General features: G+C 44.6%; 2 protein-coding genes across 2 annotated transcripts in view; both read left to right on the top strand.

Annotated features, from left to right (window-relative positions):
• dnah12 (dynein, axonemal, heavy chain 12) overlaps positions 1–10,504 on the top strand; it is a 44,022-nt gene extending 33,518 nt beyond the window's left edge. Inside the window, exons 61-72 of the mRNA XM_056422016.1 lie at positions 232–372; positions 450–608; positions 2,430–2,725; positions 3,362–3,615; positions 3,693–3,833; positions 5,504–5,641; positions 5,729–5,962; positions 6,053–6,241; positions 6,306–6,752; positions 7,283–7,374; positions 7,447–7,514; positions 8,330–10,504. Coding sequence (XP_056277991.1) covers positions 232–372; positions 450–608; positions 2,430–2,725; positions 3,362–3,615; positions 3,693–3,833; positions 5,504–5,641; positions 5,729–5,962; positions 6,053–6,241; positions 6,306–6,752; positions 7,283–7,374; positions 7,447–7,514; positions 8,330–8,517 — 2,347 coding nt within the window. The 3' untranslated portion in view covers positions 8,518–10,504. The remainder of the gene's footprint in view (positions 1–231; positions 373–449; positions 609–2,429; positions 2,726–3,361; positions 3,616–3,692; positions 3,834–5,503; positions 5,642–5,728; positions 5,963–6,052; positions 6,242–6,305; positions 6,753–7,282; positions 7,375–7,446; positions 7,515–8,329) is intronic.
• A 4,047-nt stretch (positions 10,505–14,551) lies between these two features.
• Positions 14,552–20,000, top strand: part of asb14b (ankyrin repeat and SOCS box containing 14b) — an 8,537-nt gene continuing 3,088 nt past the window's right edge. The window contains exons 1-7 of the mRNA XM_056422566.1: positions 14,552–14,954; positions 16,004–16,005; positions 16,244–16,294; positions 16,368–16,499; positions 16,965–17,123; positions 17,213–17,458; positions 18,403–18,571. Coding sequence (XP_056278541.1) covers positions 14,695–14,954; positions 16,004–16,005; positions 16,244–16,294; positions 16,368–16,499; positions 16,965–17,123; positions 17,213–17,458; positions 18,403–18,571 — 1,019 coding nt within the window. The 5' untranslated portion in view covers positions 14,552–14,694. The remainder of the gene's footprint in view (positions 14,955–16,003; positions 16,006–16,243; positions 16,295–16,367; positions 16,500–16,964; positions 17,124–17,212; positions 17,459–18,402; positions 18,572–20,000) is intronic.

Below are 20,000 nucleotides of genomic sequence, written 5' to 3'. Positions count from 1 at the left end.
GAGGTCAGAAGGCCAGCGAGCCCTCGACTAAAGACAATGTGAAACCAGTCATAAATAACAGCTGGAGGGGAGATGTTTACTCGTAGATCTGCATTAGTGTAACATAACACACGTTTTCTTTATTGTGGATATTATGAACATGTTTCATCTCAAACTCCCCGCCGACCTCCGACCTGAACCTTCAGCTCGGCCTCACGTCGCGTTCGTCTGACGCTTTCTGTCTCCCTCCAGTCTCAAGCCGAAGAACCTGACGAAGAGGCTCCACTACCTGATCAGTTACTTCACCAACAGCCTGTTCTGCAACGTCTGCCGCTCTCTGTTCGAGAAGGACAAGCTCCTCTTCTCCTTCCTCCTCTGCTGCAACCTGTTCCTGTGAGTGTCGAAGGAGACGCCCTCACGGCTTTACTTCGCCGCGCTCGGACCGACCGCCTCTCCTTCGTCCTCTGCAGCGCTTCGGAGGAGATCGCGTACTCCGACTTCATGTTCTTCCTGACGGGCGGAGTGGGGCTGCAGAACGCCGCCGCCAACCCCGCCCCCAGCTGGCTTCAGGACAAGAGCTGGGACGAGATCTGCAGAGCCAGCGACCTGCCGGGCCTCCGGGGGTTCAAGTAAAACAGCATCGCTCACTCTGAAGCGGACGCGGCTTCACGCCGGCGACGTCACTGTCCCGTTGTCTGGCGCTCCTTTTATCTTTTTTTCCTTTATATTTTATTAGTGTTTAGAGTCTCACATACACATATTTCAACTTTTCAGATTCTATGTGTAAAGAGAAGTAAAAAAACACAAAAACAACACATATACAAATGAAAAAAACAGTTTTTTACCAAATTAAAAATGGCGGAAAATCTAAGTAGGCGGAGCTTACGGGTGATATTGGAAATGTTGTAGAGCAGGTCCAAGCGGACGTGTAAGGCACATTTCAACTCAATCCGTCATTGGTGAAAGAAAATGTGGGTACGACACTCTAGGGGGCGCTAGAGAGACATTTGTTATAAACAAATACGAAAACTAAAAAATCACACATTTTTGTTACAATGTCTCTCCATGATGTAATAGTAGGACACTCTATGATGTCATAGTAGGACACTATGATGTAATAGTAGGACACTCTGATGTCATTGTAGGACACTATGATGTAATAGTAGGACACTATGATGTCATTGTAGGACACTGATGTCATTGTAGGACACTATGATGTCATTGTAGGACACTATGATGTAATAGTAGGACACTCTATGATGTCATTGTAAGACACTATGATGTCATTGTAGGACACTATGATGTAATAGTAGGACACTCTGAAGTCATTGTAGGACACTATGATGTAATAGTAGGACACTGATGTCATTGTAGGACACTATGATGTAATAGTAGGACACTCTATGATGTCATTGTAAGACACTATGATGTCATTGTAGGACACTATGATGTAATAGTAGGACACTCTATGATGTCATTGTAAGACACTATGATGTCATTGTAGGACACTGATGTAATAGTAGGACACTCTGAAGTCATTGTAGGACACTATGATGTAATAGTAGGACACTCTATGATGTCATAGTAAGACACTATGATGTCATTGTAGGACACTATGATGTCATTGTAGGACACTATGATGTAATAGTAGGACACTCTATGATGTCATTGTAGGACACTCTATGATGTCATTGTAGGACACTCTATGATGTCATTGTAGGACACTATGATGTAATAGTAGGACACTCTATGATGTCATTGTAAGACACTATGATGTCATTGTAGGACACTGATGTCATTGTAGGACACTATGATGTAATAGTAGGACACTCTATGATGTCATTGTAAGACACTATGATGTCATTGTAGGACGCTCTATGATGTCATTGTAAGACACTCTATGATGTCATTGTAAGACACTCTATGATGTCATTGTAGGACGCTCTATGATGTCATTGTAGGACACTATGATGTCATTGTAAGACGCTCTATGATGTCATTGTAGGACGCTCTATGATGTCATTGTAGGACACTGATGTCATTGTAGGACACTATGATGTCATTGTAGGACACTCTATGATGTAATAGTAGGACACTCTATGATGTCATTGTAGGACACTCTATGATGTAATAGTAGGACACTGATGTCATTGTAGGACACTATGATGTCATTGTAGGACACTATGATGTAATAGTAGGACACTCTATGATGTCATTGTAAGACACTATGATGTCATTGTAGGACGCTCTATGATGTCATTGTAAGACACTCTATGATGTCATTGTAGGACGCTCTATGATGTCATTGTAAGACACTCTATGATGTCATTGTAGGACGCTCTATGATGTCATTGTAGGACGCTCTATGATGTCATTGTAGGACGCTCTATGATGTCATTAAAGGACACTCTGGCATTCCTTTTCAATCGTATGTGTTATTCATTCCACAGAGAGGCTTTCATCCAAAGCCCAGAAGGCTTTAAATCCATCTACGACAGCGTAGAACCGAGCGACGCCGAGCTGCCGGCGCCGTGGTGCGGACGACTCAACGACCTGCAGAAGATGATCGTCGTCCGCTGCCTCCGGCCCGACAAGATGGTTCCGGCCGTGACGAAATTCGTGACGGTAAAAATGGGGAAGAGTTTTGTGGAGCCGCCTCCATTCGACCTGACGGAGAGCTACAAGGACTCCAACTCCACCGTGCCGCTGGTATTCGTGCTGTCTCCGGGAGCCGATCCCATGGCGAGTAAGTCCCTGCAGTTCCACTCACGAACGGTCCAGGTTCCACGCAAAGCTTCCCGTTAGAACACAGAAGAAGATGCACTCAGTCGAGTGTTTCTCTAGACGTAACTAAATGAGTTGATACAACCCACCACTGGCTCGTAGTGTTGGTGTTTCTGTTCAGAGGGGTGAGGGAGAGGTCAGCGGGCGGTCAATGGGAGGATAAAACGGGCGAAAAAAGGTGTTTCCAGAAACCACCAGCAGGGTTCGTGCGGTCATGGAAAACCTGGAAGAGACATGGAATTTTAGAATGGTTATTTCCATGCCTGGAAAAATTCCTTGAAAAAAATTTAATCACAAAAGTTTTGGAAAAGTCACGGAACATGTTTGTTGTATAGTCACATGTTCATTTACACTGAGTTAGAAATAATAATATGTTTTGTAGAGAAACGCTCAAAATAGAAGCCGGCATTTCATTTTTTTCACCTGAACTGAAAAGTTTGGTGTCCATAGCAACAGCAGCTCAGGAATAACCCACGATCGTTTATACACGGAGGGTTCACGAAGGGTTTGGTCATGTGAAGTCTGCGGTGGACTGACACAAAGATGCACCCTCACCAACTCACCGACTCACCGAGGTAACAACGGGTCCCCTCCGCAGGCTTGCTGAAGTTCGCCAGCGACATGAAAATGGTCGGCGCCAAGTTCCAGTCCATCTCACTGGGGCAGGGCCAGGGGCCCATCGCGGCCCACATGATCTCCGCGGCCATGCTGGAGGGCACCTGGGTGTGTCTGCAGAACTGTCACCTGGCCGTCTCCTGGTTGTCCAGCCTGGAGAAGATCTGCGAGGGCTTCGGTCCCGACACTTGCCACCAGGACTTCCGCCTGTGGCTCACCAGCTACCCTTCGCCCGAGGTAAACGCGTAGACACGAGCTCGCCGGACCGAGACGTCCTCTGCCGGCCGCTCTGAGTGAACGTCCTCTCCCGTCAGTTTCCAGTGAGCATCCTGCAGAACGGCGTGAAGATGACCAACGAGCCTCCCACGGGACTCCGGCTCAAGCTGCTGCAGTCCTACCAGTCCGACCCGGTGTCCGACCCGGACTTCTTTGCGAGCTGCCCTGGCAAAAAGATGGTGAGGAGGCGGTTAAAGGATCCGGTGTTCTTCTTAAAATTAGAGAAAAGTTCTCGCAGCGGCGACAGACGGAGAAATTTGAATCTACTCATTTTTACTCATTTATTTTATATAGCGCTTCTCTAGACACTCGAAGTCGCTTTACAGTCCAGAGTCCAGTAGTCATACACACACAGTCATCCCGGTAGTGGAGCTACATCAGTAGCCACAGCTGCCCTGGGGCAGACTGGGCGTGGCAGCCCCCATCAGCCCATCCCAATTCAATTTCATTTCAAATTTTTTATTTTTCATTTTACAAATTACAAATCACAAATTTTTACAATCTGTACACATAGACATCCCTGCCCCAAACCTGCATCCCAAAACCAGGAAAAACCAAAAAAAAACCCTTCAAAAAAAAAGGAAGAAACCAGAGGAGAAGGCAGGAGAGGATCCAGGAGATAGGATGGGAAGATGCAATAGATGTCATGTGACCAGAAGGACAGATTTAGAAATAAATACATTCAATGAATGTGATGAATATGAAAGGAGAATAGTAGTAATATTGCCACGATGGAGACCTCCACGATCCACGATCCAGATGGGGAGGGGAGGAGAGGAGGTGGGGGGGAACAAGTGGACAGTGGCGTGATGGAGCTGAAAGCCCGACGACATTCGGCATCAGGCAGACAGATAGATGCCGCCTCATAGGGTCCGGCGTCCACCCCATGATAAGATCAAAGTCACTTCAGAAAGGAAAGCAGTTAAGTTAGGTGTGATTGAGAGAGAATTCATCCTTAAGGAGAGAGAAAAAAAAGAGGAGGTACTCAGTGCATCCTAAACGCCCCGGCCCTATAATCAGCGCCTACGGCCCCTCCCCCCACCACCAACATTCATTCATATCCATACGAACCGGGGTGAGGCTGCGGAATCTAGTCGAGGTCCGATTAAAGGATACTTGGATAAATAGAAGATTCTCTCGTTAGATTTATAAACCATTTTTGTAGCCTTTGACGGTTCTTTTTTTCTTTTCTTTTTATTATTTACAAAAAGGAGAAAAAAAAGCCATTTAAGTCGTCTTCACGCTGCTGTAGGAATTAATAATAGCAATAATTTACAATTCCTCAAACTCTGTTTTGACTGTATGACCTCCTACACCACGTTCACTCTTACTACTCATACTGTAATGTGCTTTTTGACAATTGAAGAAGTGCGATTTGTTCGATTTGTTTTGTGTTATATATTATTTATATTATTAAAATTGTATCATTAAAATATTTTAAATTATTAAAATAAAATACAAACGTAATTATTATGATCGTTAATAATAATATTATTTCATATTATTCGAATTGTACTATTCAAATATTTTTTTACAGTATTTTAGATAAATACAATTCTATAAAAACGTCATTATTATGATTGTTAGTAATATTAATTATATTATTTTATATTATGAAAATTGTATTGTTAAAATATTTTTTTAACATTATTTTAGATTAATACAATTATATAAAAAGTTGGGGGGGGGGGGAATGACAAGTGCGATGTATAACTGTGTACTCTGCTTTTGAGAATAAACACCATTTAGATTAACACAATTAAGATGGTGAGAAGAAGGAATTCTCTTTCACACATTCGATTCGGTCTACGAAGAAAAGGACGTCCTCTGACTACCTCCCCCCCTCTAGGTTTGGGAGAGGCTCCTGTACGGACTGTGTTTCTTCCACGCTCTCGTTCAGGAGAGGAAGAAGTTCGGCCCTCTGGGCTGGAACATCCCGTACAGCTTTAACGAGTCCGACCTGCACATCAGCATCAGGCAGCTGCAGGTACGCCGTCCGGGATCCAGAGTTTCGCTTCGCCGCGTTTCCACGAGACGGGAAACTCCAGCCGGTGTAATCTGTCGTCTTCCCCAGCTGTTTGTGAACGGATACGACGAGGTGCCCTTCGAGGCCATCACCTACCTGACGGGCGAGTGTAACTACGGCGGCCGCGTGACGGACGACTGGGACCGCCGCCTCCTGATGACCATCCTGGCCGACTTCTACAACCCGGACATCACCGTGACGAGCTCCTACAGTCTCTCGCCGAGCCGCGACTACCTGGCCCCTCCGCCGTCGCCCTATTCCGGCTACATCTTCTTCATCAAGGTGAGGCCGGCCGAGACGACTCGCCGAACGCCTTCGTCGTTTTCTCTCCCCAAACCGATTGGCGCCATCTTTTCGCTGCTGTGCTTCCAGGAGCTTCCGCTCAGCCAGCACCCCGAGGTGTTCGGGATGCACGAGAACGTCGACATCTCCAAAGATCTCCAGCAGACGAAGCTGCTGTTCGATTCGCTGCTGCTCACCCAGGGAGGAGGGGCTAAAGGAGGGGCGAGCTCCGGGAGCGACGGCGCGCTGTTCGACATCGCCAACGACGTCCTCGAAAAGGTACGAGCCGACGGAACCTCCTTCGCCCGCCGCCGTTTCCTTGACGGTGGTTGTGATCCCGCAGCTGCCGGACAATTTAGACACGGAAGCGGCCCTCTTGAAGTTCCCGGTGGTCTACGAGGAGAGCATGAACACCGTGCTCGTCCAGGAGATGGAGCGCTACAACACGCTGTGCGGCACCATCCGCGTGAGCCTGCAGAACCTGTTGAAGGCCGTCAAGGGTCTGGTGGTGATGGACGCCGAGCTGGAGGCCGTGGCGGGCAGCCTGGTCGTGGGGAAGGTCCCAGAGAAATGGGCCAAGTGCTCGTACCCCAGCCTCAAGCCTCTGGGCAGCTACACCAATGACCTTCTCTCAAGGCTCAAGTTTCTGCAGGATTGGTGCGACAGCGGCAAACCCGACGTGTTCTGGCTGTCCGGGTTCTTCTTCACGCAGGCCTTCCTGACCGGGGCCATGCAGAACTACGCCAGGAAGTACCGCGTGCCCATAGATCTGCTTGCCTTTGATTTCCAGGTCAAAAGTCGCACACTTTGTATTCCCTCTGTCCCCTCCATCTGAAATGAGATGTATATGCTCATCAAATTATATTTTTTATATTATTATTATAATTATATTATTTGATATTATTAAAATTGCATTCTTATAATATTTGTTAACATTATTTTTGATTATTAAAATGATATAAAAATGTAACTATTATGATTGTTAGTTATATTAATTATATTATTTACATTATTAAAATTGTAGCATTAAAACATTTTTTGAAATTATTTGAAATTATTAAAATGATATACAAATGTAATTATTATGATCGTTGTTAATAATATTATTTCATATTATTCGAATTGTACTATTAAAATATGTTTTATTTTAGATTAATACAATTATATAAAAACGTCATTATTATGATTGTTAGTAATATTAATTATATTATTTTATATTATGAAAATTGTATTGTTAAAATATTTTGTAAACATTATTTTAGATTAATACAAATATCTAAAAATGTAATTATTATAATTGTTAGTAATTTCATCTCGTAGGTTCTTCCCGTCGCCGAGTCGGACGCGCCTCCCGAAGACGGCGTTTACGTGGAAGGATTGTTTCTGGAAGGAGCTCGATGGGACGTGGCGAGGTGGATGTTCATCCCCGTGGTTACAGTCACACGTCGTGGTCGTGAAGGTTGACCGCTTGTTTGTCTCCTCAGAGGACTTCTGGCAGAGCAGCAGCCCAAAGTCCTGTTTGACGCCATGCCGCTCATCTGGATCAAACCCAGTACGTTGACAACTGTCAAACGCACATCGGACATGTTGGCATTCTCTCTCCTGGTGGTCAGGAGAGAGAATGCAGCTTTAACATGAACAACCAGAGGAGCCCCTGGTGGTCAGGAGAGAATGCAGCTTTGACACATGAAGCATAGACTTCTATACAACCAGAGGAGTCGCCCCCTGGTGGTCAGGAGAGAGAATGCAGCTTTGACACATGAAGCATAGACTTCTATACAACCAGAGGAGTCGCCCCCTGGTGGTCAGGAGAGAGAATGCAGCTTTGACACATGAAGCATAGACTTCTATACAACCAGAGGAGTCGCCCCCTGGTGGTCAGGAGAGAGAATGCATCTTTGACACATGAAGCATAGACTTATATACAACCAGAGGACTCGCCCCCTGGTGGTCAGGCGAGAGAATGCAGCTTTAACACATGAAGCATAGACTTCTATACAACCAGAGGAGTCGCCCCCTGGTGGTCAGGAGAGAGAATGCAGCTTTGACACATGAAGCATAGACTTCTATACAACCAGAGGAGTCGCCCCCTGGTGGTCAGTCGTATATTCTGCACCAGCTTCACTCAGAGGAGCTGCAGGTTGATGCCTGAAGAATAAATTTAGTATATTTTGGTGTTCAAAGGTGAAACATCAACTCTGACCTCACATCCCACCGAGTCTTTGACTCCAGGACGAACCGAGTAGATGTCGGTGTCTGACGACCGTCATCTCAACGGGATGAAGCGACGAAGCGAAGGTTCTCGTCTCCTCTTCCCTTCCCTGACTCCCCGCTTCGTCTCCTTGCTTCCTTTCTCTCTTCGCGCAGCCGAGAAGAAGAGCGCGGACGCGGCCCGCTACGTGTGCCCGGTCTACAAGACGAGCGCGAGGATGGGCAGCCTCTCCTCCACGGGACACTCCACCAACTTCGTGCTCTCCATGCCGCTGCCCTCCGGCGAGCCGCCTCCCAAGTGGATAAAGCGCGGCGTCGCCATGCTCTGCCAGCTGGACGACTGACCGGCGGACGCCCGGTTCACGACGGCATTTCCTTCTAATCCACTTCGGACGGCGTGCGTATGTGTTGATTTAAAAACGTGTTCAAAACAACAACTTGTAGTTCTACCTGCTGTGAGGATGTAGGCTCAGTGTCCCTGAGCGGCTTCAGCTCAGAAGCCTTTCTACTTCCTGTATTCTTTCTTTCCTGCTGCATCCTCCACCACGAATACTTCATTCCTCTGACTTATGGACGAACCACGGTGAGATATTTAACCGCGAGGGGAAAAAAGTTGAATCCATTGTTTGGTGTCTGTAATCCGTCGGTCACTCTCCGTCCCTCGTCTCTGAGGCTCTAATTCAATGTTTTGCTTTTCTCGGTTCTTCTTCACCGGCTGATCCTTTAATCCTCAGTTCTTACAGCGCCATCAATTTCAAAATAAAATAAAGAAATGTTCCTCAGTTTCTCCGTGACTTAAACATTTTTTTTAATTGCATTTTCAACAAAACAATGACATTTAAATAAATAAACACAACGAAACAAGACAGCAGTTCCTGTAGTCCCACCCACAGCGAGAACAAAGGCCAAATCTCCACATACGTGAACATCTACTCCACAGGTGTCAAACATAAGGCGCGCGTCATTTTATGCGGCACCTGACGACTTGGAGAAAACTATCCCGTGCTTTTATTTTGAAGGTTTCAAATTAAATGGATTTATGTTATATTAAAGAAATGTTGAAATGTATGATACTTCTCCACGCGTATAAACCATGATCAAATGCAAAGAGTTTGTGAACATGAGTTCTACATCCCTGACCTACCACACACACACACACACACAACCGTCCACATACACCGCATACCATCCCCACACGTGTTCACTTCTACACGCTGCTCGCCGTGAGCCGATAATGTGCTTTATTAATTCAAATAAAAATATGAATTCCTCAAACATTTGATCACTCCTCTGCAAACATCAAGCGTCTGTAAAGAATATATATTATAGCTTAGCACAGCCTAGTATTGTTTGCATAAATGTTATGTGTAAAGTGGAAAATCACTGTGGAAGGTTAGAAACTTTAGCAGGGCAGTCCAGCGCCTGAACTGATCAAAGAAGATAACAGTGACACACAAAATGAACTTTATGCACCAACGCTCACCCTAGATTTGAATAGAACAAAGCAACACTCATGCTCACATGAACAGGAGAGCCACAGAGACATTTAATGAGCGCAGATAAGATAAGGAACGGTCCAAGCTAGGGCAATTATCCGGATTCACACACACACACACACACACATGCCCTTTCTCTGACCCAACACACACACACACACACACACACACACACACACACGTGAAGGGGCCCTTTTGATGAACGACCTTCTAGACGCAGCGCATCCCACCTCGGAAGAGATAAGATTATCTTAGAAAACTCCCGAGCTCAGTCAAAGGAAGCTACAAGTGAATTCCATCTTTCCTTTCTCACACTTTTTCACAACATATGCTCTCATTGGCGGGCCACGAAGGACCAATGAATGAGCGACAACGGCGGAAGCAGAGAGACGAAGAACCAATGAGAAGACACAGCCCTCTCTTCGCTGGACCAATCAGAACTTGTCTTGATGACTATTTAAACCGTCGCCCCCTCTGCTAAGGCGCCTCTCTCTGGTCTGAATACAATAGGTACCAGGCGGAGGGGGGCCCATGCATGATGTCTACTTGTATCCTGATTTCTGAATAAAATGCTTATAGATGTAAAGTAGAAGTCTACCGCTGTTTCTTTGTCAGTGCCGTCCGGGTGGTGGTTCCTGTTCCTCCAACATCAACACGTCTCGTCTGAGCCCACTGGCGGCCTTCAAGATTCAAGATTCAAGATGTTTTATTTGTCACATACACACACAGGGTGTGCAGTGAAATGAAAGTGGCAATGCTCAGCAGGAATGTGCAAGGGCAACAAGTACACACTATTTACAAATAAAAAACAACACAATATTTACAGTAAGTGTGTGTGTGTGTGTGTGTGCTAGCAAAGGTGGGTCTATGTGGGGGGGGTCCTGAGGTCGGAGTAGAAGGGCAGTTAAGTGTGGGTCTATGGGGGGTCTGGTGAGGTCGGGTTCACAATCCTGATGGCCTGAGGAAAGAAACTCCGTCTCAGTCTCTCTGTTCTTGCAGCGTGACTACGGAGGCGCCTGCCTGACCGCAGCAGCTGAAACAGTCTGTTGTTGGGGTGGTGAGGATCCTTCATGATCCTGCCGGCTCTGGTTCTGCACCTCCTGGTGTACAAGTCCTGCAGGGTGGGAGTAGTTCAATAGATGCGCTCAGCCGAACGTTCCATGGGTGCGCGCCTAGCCCGACGCACTACTCTCTGCAGAGCCTTCCTGTCCTGAGCGGAGCAGTTGCCAAACCAGGCTGTGATGCTTCCTGTCAGGGCGCTCTACAGCTCCAGAGTAGAAGGACTGAAGGATCCTCTGGGAAACTTTAAATTTCCTCAGCTGCCTGAGGTGGTAGAGGCGCCGCCTTGCCTTTCTCACCAGAGTGTCTGTGTTCGTTGACCATGTCAGATCCTCGGTGATGTGGACTCTGGGTATTTTTACCGCTCACCCTCTCCACAGTAGTCCGTTAATCCCCAGTGGTGAGTACGTCCTCTGTTGTTGTACCTTCCTAAAGTCCACAATCAGCTCCTTAGTTTTGGTGACATTCATGATGAGGCTGTTGTCCTGGCACCAGAGTGACAGATCAGCAACTTCCTCCAGGTAGGCCTTCTCGTCGTTGTCGGAGATCAGGCCCACCACCACTGTGTCATCCGCAAACTTGATGATGGTGTTGGAGCTGAACCTGGCCACACAGTCATGTGTGTACAGGGAGTACAGTAGGGGGCTGAGGACGCAACCCTGGGGGGATCCTGTGTTCAGGGTGAGGGATATGAGGAGGTTTGCCCACCCTGACCACCTGTGGCCTGGCGGTCAGGAAGTCCAGGATCCAAGCACACAGGGGGTGTTCAGTCCCAGCTCAATCAGCTTGCCGCCAGTCTGGAGGGACTATGGTGTTGAAAGCTGAACTATAATCAATGAACAGTAGTCTCACATAGCCCCCTCTGGCTGCCCAGATGAGAGAGTGTGGTGTGGAGTTCCATGGGGACAGCACCATCCGTGGATCTGTTTGGGCGATAAGCAAACTGCAGCGGGTCCATGGAGGAAGGGAGGAAGGCGCAGGCGCAGATGTAGTCCTTTATCAGCCTCTCAGCATTTCATGACCACCGAGGTGAGGCCACCGGTCGGTAGTCATTCATACATGCTGGAGAAGCATTCTTGGGCACAGGGACAATAGTGGATCTCTTGAAGCAGGCGGGACCACGGACTCAGCCAGGAGAGGTTGAATATTGTGGTGAACACTGGAGCTAGCTGGTTAGCACAGGTCTTCAGTACTTCCCAGATATGCCATCTGGACCTGCAGCTTTCCTGGTGTTCACCTCAACAGAGCCCTCCTCACACTGTGCTCGGTCACAGAGAGTGTGTTCATCCCCAGCGGTAGACCCACCGGCTACGCTTAACGGTGTTGTTGTTAGTCATTAGTAGCCGCTGTTGTTGCTAGCGGTGGGACCTCAAACCGTGCATAAAATGAGTTCAGGTCGTCCGCTAGGGATCTCACACTCACCGATGCGGGGTCTACTCTGGTGTTTGTAATAGTCCGTAGCCCCTGCCATAGCGTCGGGCACCACACCATTGCGGGGTCTGCTCTGGTAGTTTGTAATATCCAGCCCCTGCCATAGGCGCCTGGTGTCGCGCTGCTCCATCTGTGATTCCACTCTGTCTCGGTACCTCCTCTTGGCTTTCTTCACCGCCCTCCTCAGTCCATAGACCGCTGCCTTGTATTCGTCCATGTTGCCGGATACAAGACCGGTTATAGGCAGCAATGCAGGCGTTACAGCTTCACGGATGGATCTATCAACCCACGGCTTTTGATTAGGAAAGACCCTTACCGGGGGGATGGTGGTGTCCGTTATCGTTATGAGGCTCATTGCTACTTTCAAGAAACTCACGTGCTACTGACGGAACTGGACGGGATTGTCGACAATACTCAGAGCGTCCTGTAGCTCAGCTCTCCCTGGTCAGACCAATCAGATTACGTTTCCTTTGCCACTACCGCTCTTCCAGATCTTGCTTCACTCCCGGAAGCAGAAAAATGGCGGCACCACCGTTAAGCGTTGCTATGAGGCTCATGCTACTTCCGCAAACCTACTTCGTCACTGGAACGGGTTGGATGGTAATGCGGTCGCTGTGTCTCAGGCGTCCTGTAGCTCGCTCTGATTGGTCTCTCCACGCATTCGTTACCAATCACTACCTTCCGGCGCGATCTTTGTTTATACCTTCTTGTTTATAAATGGCGGCATGGTCTGATTTCCCAATGGAGGAGAGGGCAACAGAGAGGAGAGAATGGTATAGGTAGCCTCAACGTTCTTTATAGTCTGGTCCAAGCCAATGTTCTGTTGAAAGCACGGCACTCGACTTGAAAGGTTTGCCTTGTTTTTTTTTTTTGCAGCCGCCACCACGGCGGCCAGCACCACAGCCATCTGACTTAGGCATAACACCCGACATAACATCATGTAGGTCCCGATAGTCTAAACTCTCGGTGTCTTGTGAGCGGTAATGGTGGTGATGACCCGAGACTGACTGACGGGAAGGTAGAATGAAAAGGCATGAGATGAGTCGTCAGATGTTCCAGGTTGTTCAAGGGCGAAAGAAAAGATGCTTAATGGTGCAATGTCACACTCACATCGTGTCAAAAGCAGACCCTCCACCCCTCTGATTACAGATTTCTTCCGTTCTGTCTGCACCCTGACGGAAGAGAAGAACTCGGTTGGACCCTTATGACTCGATCCGGCCTGGGTCAAACAGCCAGTCCGTCAGACAAAAAAATGTACAATCCCGCATATCCCGTTGGTCTGATTTCCCGAGGCAGTGTCCAACGTTCTTTCCTGGTATAATAATGAATGCTGGTGAAAGTTCGGGCATGACTTTGTGGTTTGCCTTTGTTAAAGTCCTAGGTAGGTTTGCCACAGAATAAGGCTGGATATTTCTCTTAGTTCTCTGATGCCGACATAACACATCATGTAGGTCCTATAGTGCTACGCCGGGTGTCCGGGCTAGGAATGTAGTGACGGTTGGGTGGATGACCAGGTGAACTCCTGAAGGCGGAATGGACGGCATGGGATCACAGATGTTCCAGGTCAAGTAGCAGGAACGAGGAAAGAGTCTTAATACCTTGGGGTCGCACCATAATGTTCTTGGGCTGCCAGCAGACCCTCCACCTTATGAAGCAGACCCTCCTCCTTTAGTCTTTACCAGGAAAAACAGAGTAGAACGACTGGTTGGACATATGACTCGATCCGCACCAGCGGGTCAGCCAAGTTCACAGACAAAAGATGCTTAAACTCTGCAGACAACGTCCTTGGAATCATCCTTGCCCTAAAATCATCCATCTTATTTTCCAGAGACTGGACGTTAGCAAGAAGGATGCTGCAGAGGTGGACGTGGTGGGCACTTCAGTCTGTCCAATTCGGCCCGCTCGTTTCCCTTGATGTTTAAGTAGTCTCAGCGGCCCCACTGTTGTTGTGGAGGTCATTGCATCTCGTGCGATCTCTGCCGGCCAGCTGGATGGAGACAAAAAAATTGTTTTTTAAGTGTTTCTTTATAAAGTTTGTAATCAAAGTGTGCTGGGTCGTGTTGTTGTGCTTGTGTGTTGTGGGTAAAAAAAAAAAAAGCAACAAAAAACAAAACTAAAAGACATCTCCATGAACTGCTGTGACCCAGCGACTGGACACTGCCGCGCCATCTACTCAGCTATTGAGTGGGTCAAAGGCCGCGAGGACCCCGTGGTCTGGTTATTTATAGGGGGGGGGGGGGATTATATATAGCTGCAGCTCTGCTGGCTTCGCTGTTGTAAGAGCCACCGAACAGACGTTTCACTGAAGGTAAACCCCCCCCCCCCCCCCCCCCACCGGCTGGTTCATAAATAACAGATGTGCTTACTGAGGAGTTTTCTGTGGGGTCAATCTGCTTTAAAAAGATGTTTTGGAAAACGCTCGCTCGTTTTAAACTTCTCTGCACGAGGCTCGTAACAAAACAAAAAAGAAAAAGAGCCATAGTGACGACGCGGGGACTCGCCGCTCGTCGGGGATCGTTGGATTCTACATCTTGAATGTGTCTCCGTTCACCTTTGACCTTTAATTTAAGTGCTAATGAGACCGACCGACAGCCGGTCGCAGGTTGTACGGTGTTGTTTACCCCGATCGGCCGTGTTGCCCCTCTCCGGACTCAACAGATGAACGAGGAGACGGATAATGACGGCTCGTATCCGTCGGAGGAGGAAGAGGAAGAGCCGGACGAAGACGAGGCCACGCAACGTGTCATCGAACAGAGTCTGCTTGAATACAGGAAGCTCAAAGGCTTGAACCCGAGGTCCGTCTCTGAAATAGTTTGTTATCCACTATTATTAAAATGATATAAAAATGTAATTATTACGATTGTTAGTAATATTAATTATATTATTAAAATTGTATCATTAAAATATTTTTAAAACATTATTTTAAATTCATAAAATTATCTACAAATTTAATTATTATGATCGTTATTAATAGTAATTTTTCATATTATTCAAATTGTATTCAAATATTTTTTTACATTATTTTAGATTAATACAAATATCTAAAAATGTAATCATTATAATTGTTAGTAATATTAATTGGATTGTTAAAATTGCATTATTTAAATATTTTTCAAACATTATTTTAGATGAATAACATTATATAAAGATGTAATGATTGTGATTGCTAGTAAAATTAATAATATTAATTTTATTATTTTACTTTTATCTTTTTTCCTATTGTATCGATTGTTTGATCTATCGTAATGTTTTATCAGTTTCTAAATTTGGCCAACCGCCACGCGTACCGTATACGCTTTCTTCTCAAAACGCTTTCTCCTTCCCTCTGTCGTCTCTATTCAATTCAATTCAGTTTATGTGTAGAGCCCATTTTCACAAATTACAAATTCCCCTCAGAATGCTTTACAATCTGTACACATAGACATCCCTGACCTTTGACCTCACATCGGATCAGGAAAAACTCCCAAATAACCCTTCAGGGGTGAAAAAAGGGAAGAAACCTTCAGCAGAGCAACAGAGGAGGATCCCTCTCCAGGATGGACAGAACAATAGATGTCATGTGACCAGAAGGACAGATTAGAGTTAAAATACATTCAATGAATATGACAGAGTGTATGAATAGTTCATAGTAGGCATATTCCACGATGGAGACCTCCACGATCCATCAGGCAGATGGCGGTGGGGAGGAGGAGTGGGCGGAGTCAGAGGAGGAGTGGGCGGAGTCTCAGCAGCATGGCGTAGTTGGTAGTCGGCATATTCCACGATGGAGACCTCCACAATCCATCAGGCAGAGGGAGGTAGAGAGGAGGAGTGGGCGGAGTCTCATCAGTGGGCGGAGTCTCAGCAGTGGGCGGAGTCTCAGCAGCATGGCATAGTTGGTAGTCGGCATATTCCACGATCCATCAGGCAGATAGAGGTAGAGAGGAGTGGGCGGAGTCTCCGCAGTGGGCGGAGTCTCAGCAGCATGGCGTAGTTGGTAGTCGGCATATTCCACGATCCAGCCCTCCACGGTCCATCAGCAGATGGGATCTATGACGTCTCATGGGCTCTACGCCGTGAACGCTCTGAACTTCTCTCTCCGTAGACCGGACCGCCGGGGAAGACCCCGACGACATCTTCAAGGCGATCGAGGAGGGTAAGATGCGAAAGCAATCAACCGGTCGCGGATGTGAGCGCCCCGTCGTTGACGCGTCCGTCCTCGCGTCTAGGGGACGAGGACGCGCTGAGCCGGCTGGCGGCGCAGACGGAGCGCCTGTCCAGGGTGGACGGACGGGGGTGGATCCCGCTGCACGAGGCCTCGGCGCACCGCAGCAGGAGGATCCTCGAGATCACCTTCTCGGGTAGAGAATATTTAAATAATGCAATATTAATAATCTAATTAATATTACTAACAATCATAATAATTAGATTTTTTGATAATTGTATTAATATAAAATGATGTTTTAAAAATATCTGAATTATACAATTTCAATAATATGAAATAATACTATTAACAACGATCATAATAATTACATTTGTATAACATTTTAATAATTAAAAAGAATGTTTTAAAAATACTTTAATGATGCAATTTTAATAATATCAAATAATATAATTGTAATAATATAAAAAATATAATTTTAATAATATAAAGAAATTATCATAAAATAAAAGCAGCATAAAATTGGAAACCTTTTCTGAAATAATTTTAAAACCCCCTCCTATTGCACTATTAATTGTGGGATAAAATAAATAAGCCTGAGGTCACGTGTTTGTTTGTTTTTTAACCGCATGATGATTTGTTTTTTTTTGGTTCGTGCTCCCAGCGTCGCCCCCGGGTGCCGCCCAGTGTCGCACCCTGAAGGGCGAGACGCCGCTGTTCCTGGCCGTGGTTCACGGCCTCCGGGAGAACGCCACGTTCCTGCTGCAGAACGCCTGCAGCCCGGATCTCCAGAACGACGAGCAGGACTCTCCGTTGGTGGCAGGTCCGAATCGCAGCGGGTTTCTTGTGTTTTTTTTACGGACACAAAGAGATATTTTGTCCCTAAATCTGCGGCCCCGCTTGTTTCTGCAGCTATTCTGAACGACCAGTACGACTTGGCCACGCTGCTGCTGCGCCACGGGGCCGAAGTGGATCAGACGGGACCGCTGGGCAGGACCGCGCTGCACGAGTCCGCCTTTCTAGGCCTGGAGAACTTCGTGTATCTGCTCCTGGACTCCGGCGCCGACCCGAACGCACGCGACGTGACAAAGAAGACGCCGCTGGCTCTGGCTGCGCAGAACGGACACGTGGGCGTGGCGGAGGTCCTGTTGGAAAAAGGTACGCGAGAGGATATCTCAAACATATCCGGGTTTGATTACTTATTTATTTTATCCCACAATTTATAGTGGAATAGGAGGGGGCTAAAAAACTCTTTCAGAAAAGGTTTTCAATTTGTTAATATGCTGCTCTTATTTCAGGATTATTTCTTTATATTATTAAAATTATATTTTTTATATTATTACAATTATATTATTAAAATTATATATATATTTTAAACATTACTTTAGGTTATTAAAATTATATGAAAATGTAATTATTACGATTGTTATTCATATTAAATATATTATTTATGTTATTAAAATCGTATCATTAAAATATTTTTAAAACATTATTTTAAATTATTAAAATTATATACAAATTTAATTATTATCGTTATTAATAGTGTTATTTTTATATTATTCAAATATTTTTTAAACATTATTTTAGATTAATACAATTTTATAAAAACGTCATTATTATGATTGTTAGTAATATTAATTATATTATTTTATATTCTGAAAATTGTATTGGTAAAATATTTTTTTTACATTATTTTAGATTAATCCAAATATCAAAAAATTTAATTATTATATTGTTAGTCATATTAATTGGATTATTAAAATTGCATTATTTAAATATTTTTTAAACATTATTTTAGATTAATAACATTATGTAAAGATGTAATTATTGTGATTGCTAGTAAGATTAATAATATTATTTTATTTCATCAAATGTATACAGCATACTTTTATCTTTTTTTTCTATTGTATCGATTTTTTTAATTGTTTGACCTATCATACTGTTTTATCAGTTTCTAAATTTGGCCTTAGTTTTTCTTGCTCTTGTTTTAAACTCTGTTTTTCAGAGTGCTACATTAATCGTTCATATTTCACCTTTCCGTGCTGTTCTCCAGGTCTGGATCACATTTCAATAATCAGCCTATGTATGTATTGATCTGGCAGGAGCCCGTGTGCGGTGTGACTCGGAGTCCGGCAGCCTCCTGTTCGACGCGGCGGCCTCGGGGAACCCCGACGTGGTCGCCCTGCTGCTGGACCACGGAGCCGACCCCAACGCGCCTCTGAGCGGCGGGCACCTGCCGCTCCACCGCGTGGCCTACCACGGACACATCCTGTGAGGAAGACATAGAAATATATATATCTATATATATTAGGGCTGTCAGCGTTAACGCGTTAATCTATGCGATTAATTTGGCCGCGTTAACGCACTAAAATATTTTACCGCAATTAACGCAATAAAAAAAAAATTTACTTTTTTTTTAAAAACCGCGGCAGTACGGTTTGACACTGTTTCCGTTTTTAAAACAATTCTTTCTCCGCGAAAATAAGGAGCAGAAATCAGTTTAACTCGTGGATGAATCAGTCAGTTCCTCCCTGCCTCCTTCCTCCCGTCTCCCTGAGACACAGAGGAACGGAGGCGACGTGTCGGGGGGACGCGGCGGAGAGAACTCTCACACGAAAACCTTCACCGTGATTGGTCAATCCGTTTGTCTGTCAACATTTGAAACAACCAATGAACACTCAGTAAATCACGCCTCATTGAATAGAGCTGAGATTGTTCTGGAATGTTTGATGTATAACAGAGGTGTGGCACATGCAAAAGACTTTAATGGTGAATTTAATTTATTTTTGTAAATGTATAGAAGACTAGCGGAGGGTGAAAAGGAAACCCTTTGAATGTCAGTCAGTTACCAAGGCCACTGGTTATGCTGTTCAGTGTTAAGATCTAAAGGACCAATGGGGTCTCAATACTTTTTTTTTTTTACTAATCTGATGTTTCACTGAATTAATATTTAAAATAAAATCATTATTTATAACCTCGTTAATATCTTGACTATATTTTATATTCATCTGATAAATAAGTGTGAGTTTTCATGGAAAACACAAAATTGTCTGGGTGACCCCAAACATTTGAACGGTAGTGTAAATTATTTATATATATATATGCATATATGTAAATTATATATATATGTAAATTATATATATGTAAATTATATATGTATATAGGTATGTAAATTATATATGTCAAGTATATTTTTATATATATGTAAATTATATATGTATATGTATATATATGTATGAATATATATACATACATATATATATGCATGTAAATTATATATATATATATATGTAAATTATATATGTGTATATATATATATATATATGTATATATACATTATATATATATTTATGTAAATTATATATGTATATACATTTATATATATATGTAATATATATATATATATATATGTATATACTGTATATATATATATATATATACAGGACTGTCTCAGAAAATTAGAATATTGTGATAAAGTTCTTTATTTTCTGTAATGCAATTAAAAAAACAAAAATGTCATGCATTCTGGATTCATTACAAATCTACTGAAATATTGCAAGCCTTTTATTCTTTTAATATTGCTGATTATGGCTTACAGTTTAAGAAAACTCAAATATCCTATCTCTAAATATTAGAATATCATGAAAAAGTATACTAGTAGGGTATTAAACAAATCACTATATCTAATTAACTCGAAACA

This window comes from Pseudoliparis swirei, chromosome 9 (genome assembly GCF_029220125.1).
Source record: "Pseudoliparis swirei isolate HS2019 ecotype Mariana Trench chromosome 9, NWPU_hadal_v1, whole genome shotgun sequence".
NCBI classification, from domain to species: Eukaryota; Metazoa; Chordata; class Actinopteri; order Perciformes; family Liparidae; genus Pseudoliparis; species Pseudoliparis swirei.
Note: the sequence above shows the minus strand (reverse complement) of the source record. Positions and strands in the feature narration are given on the sequence as shown.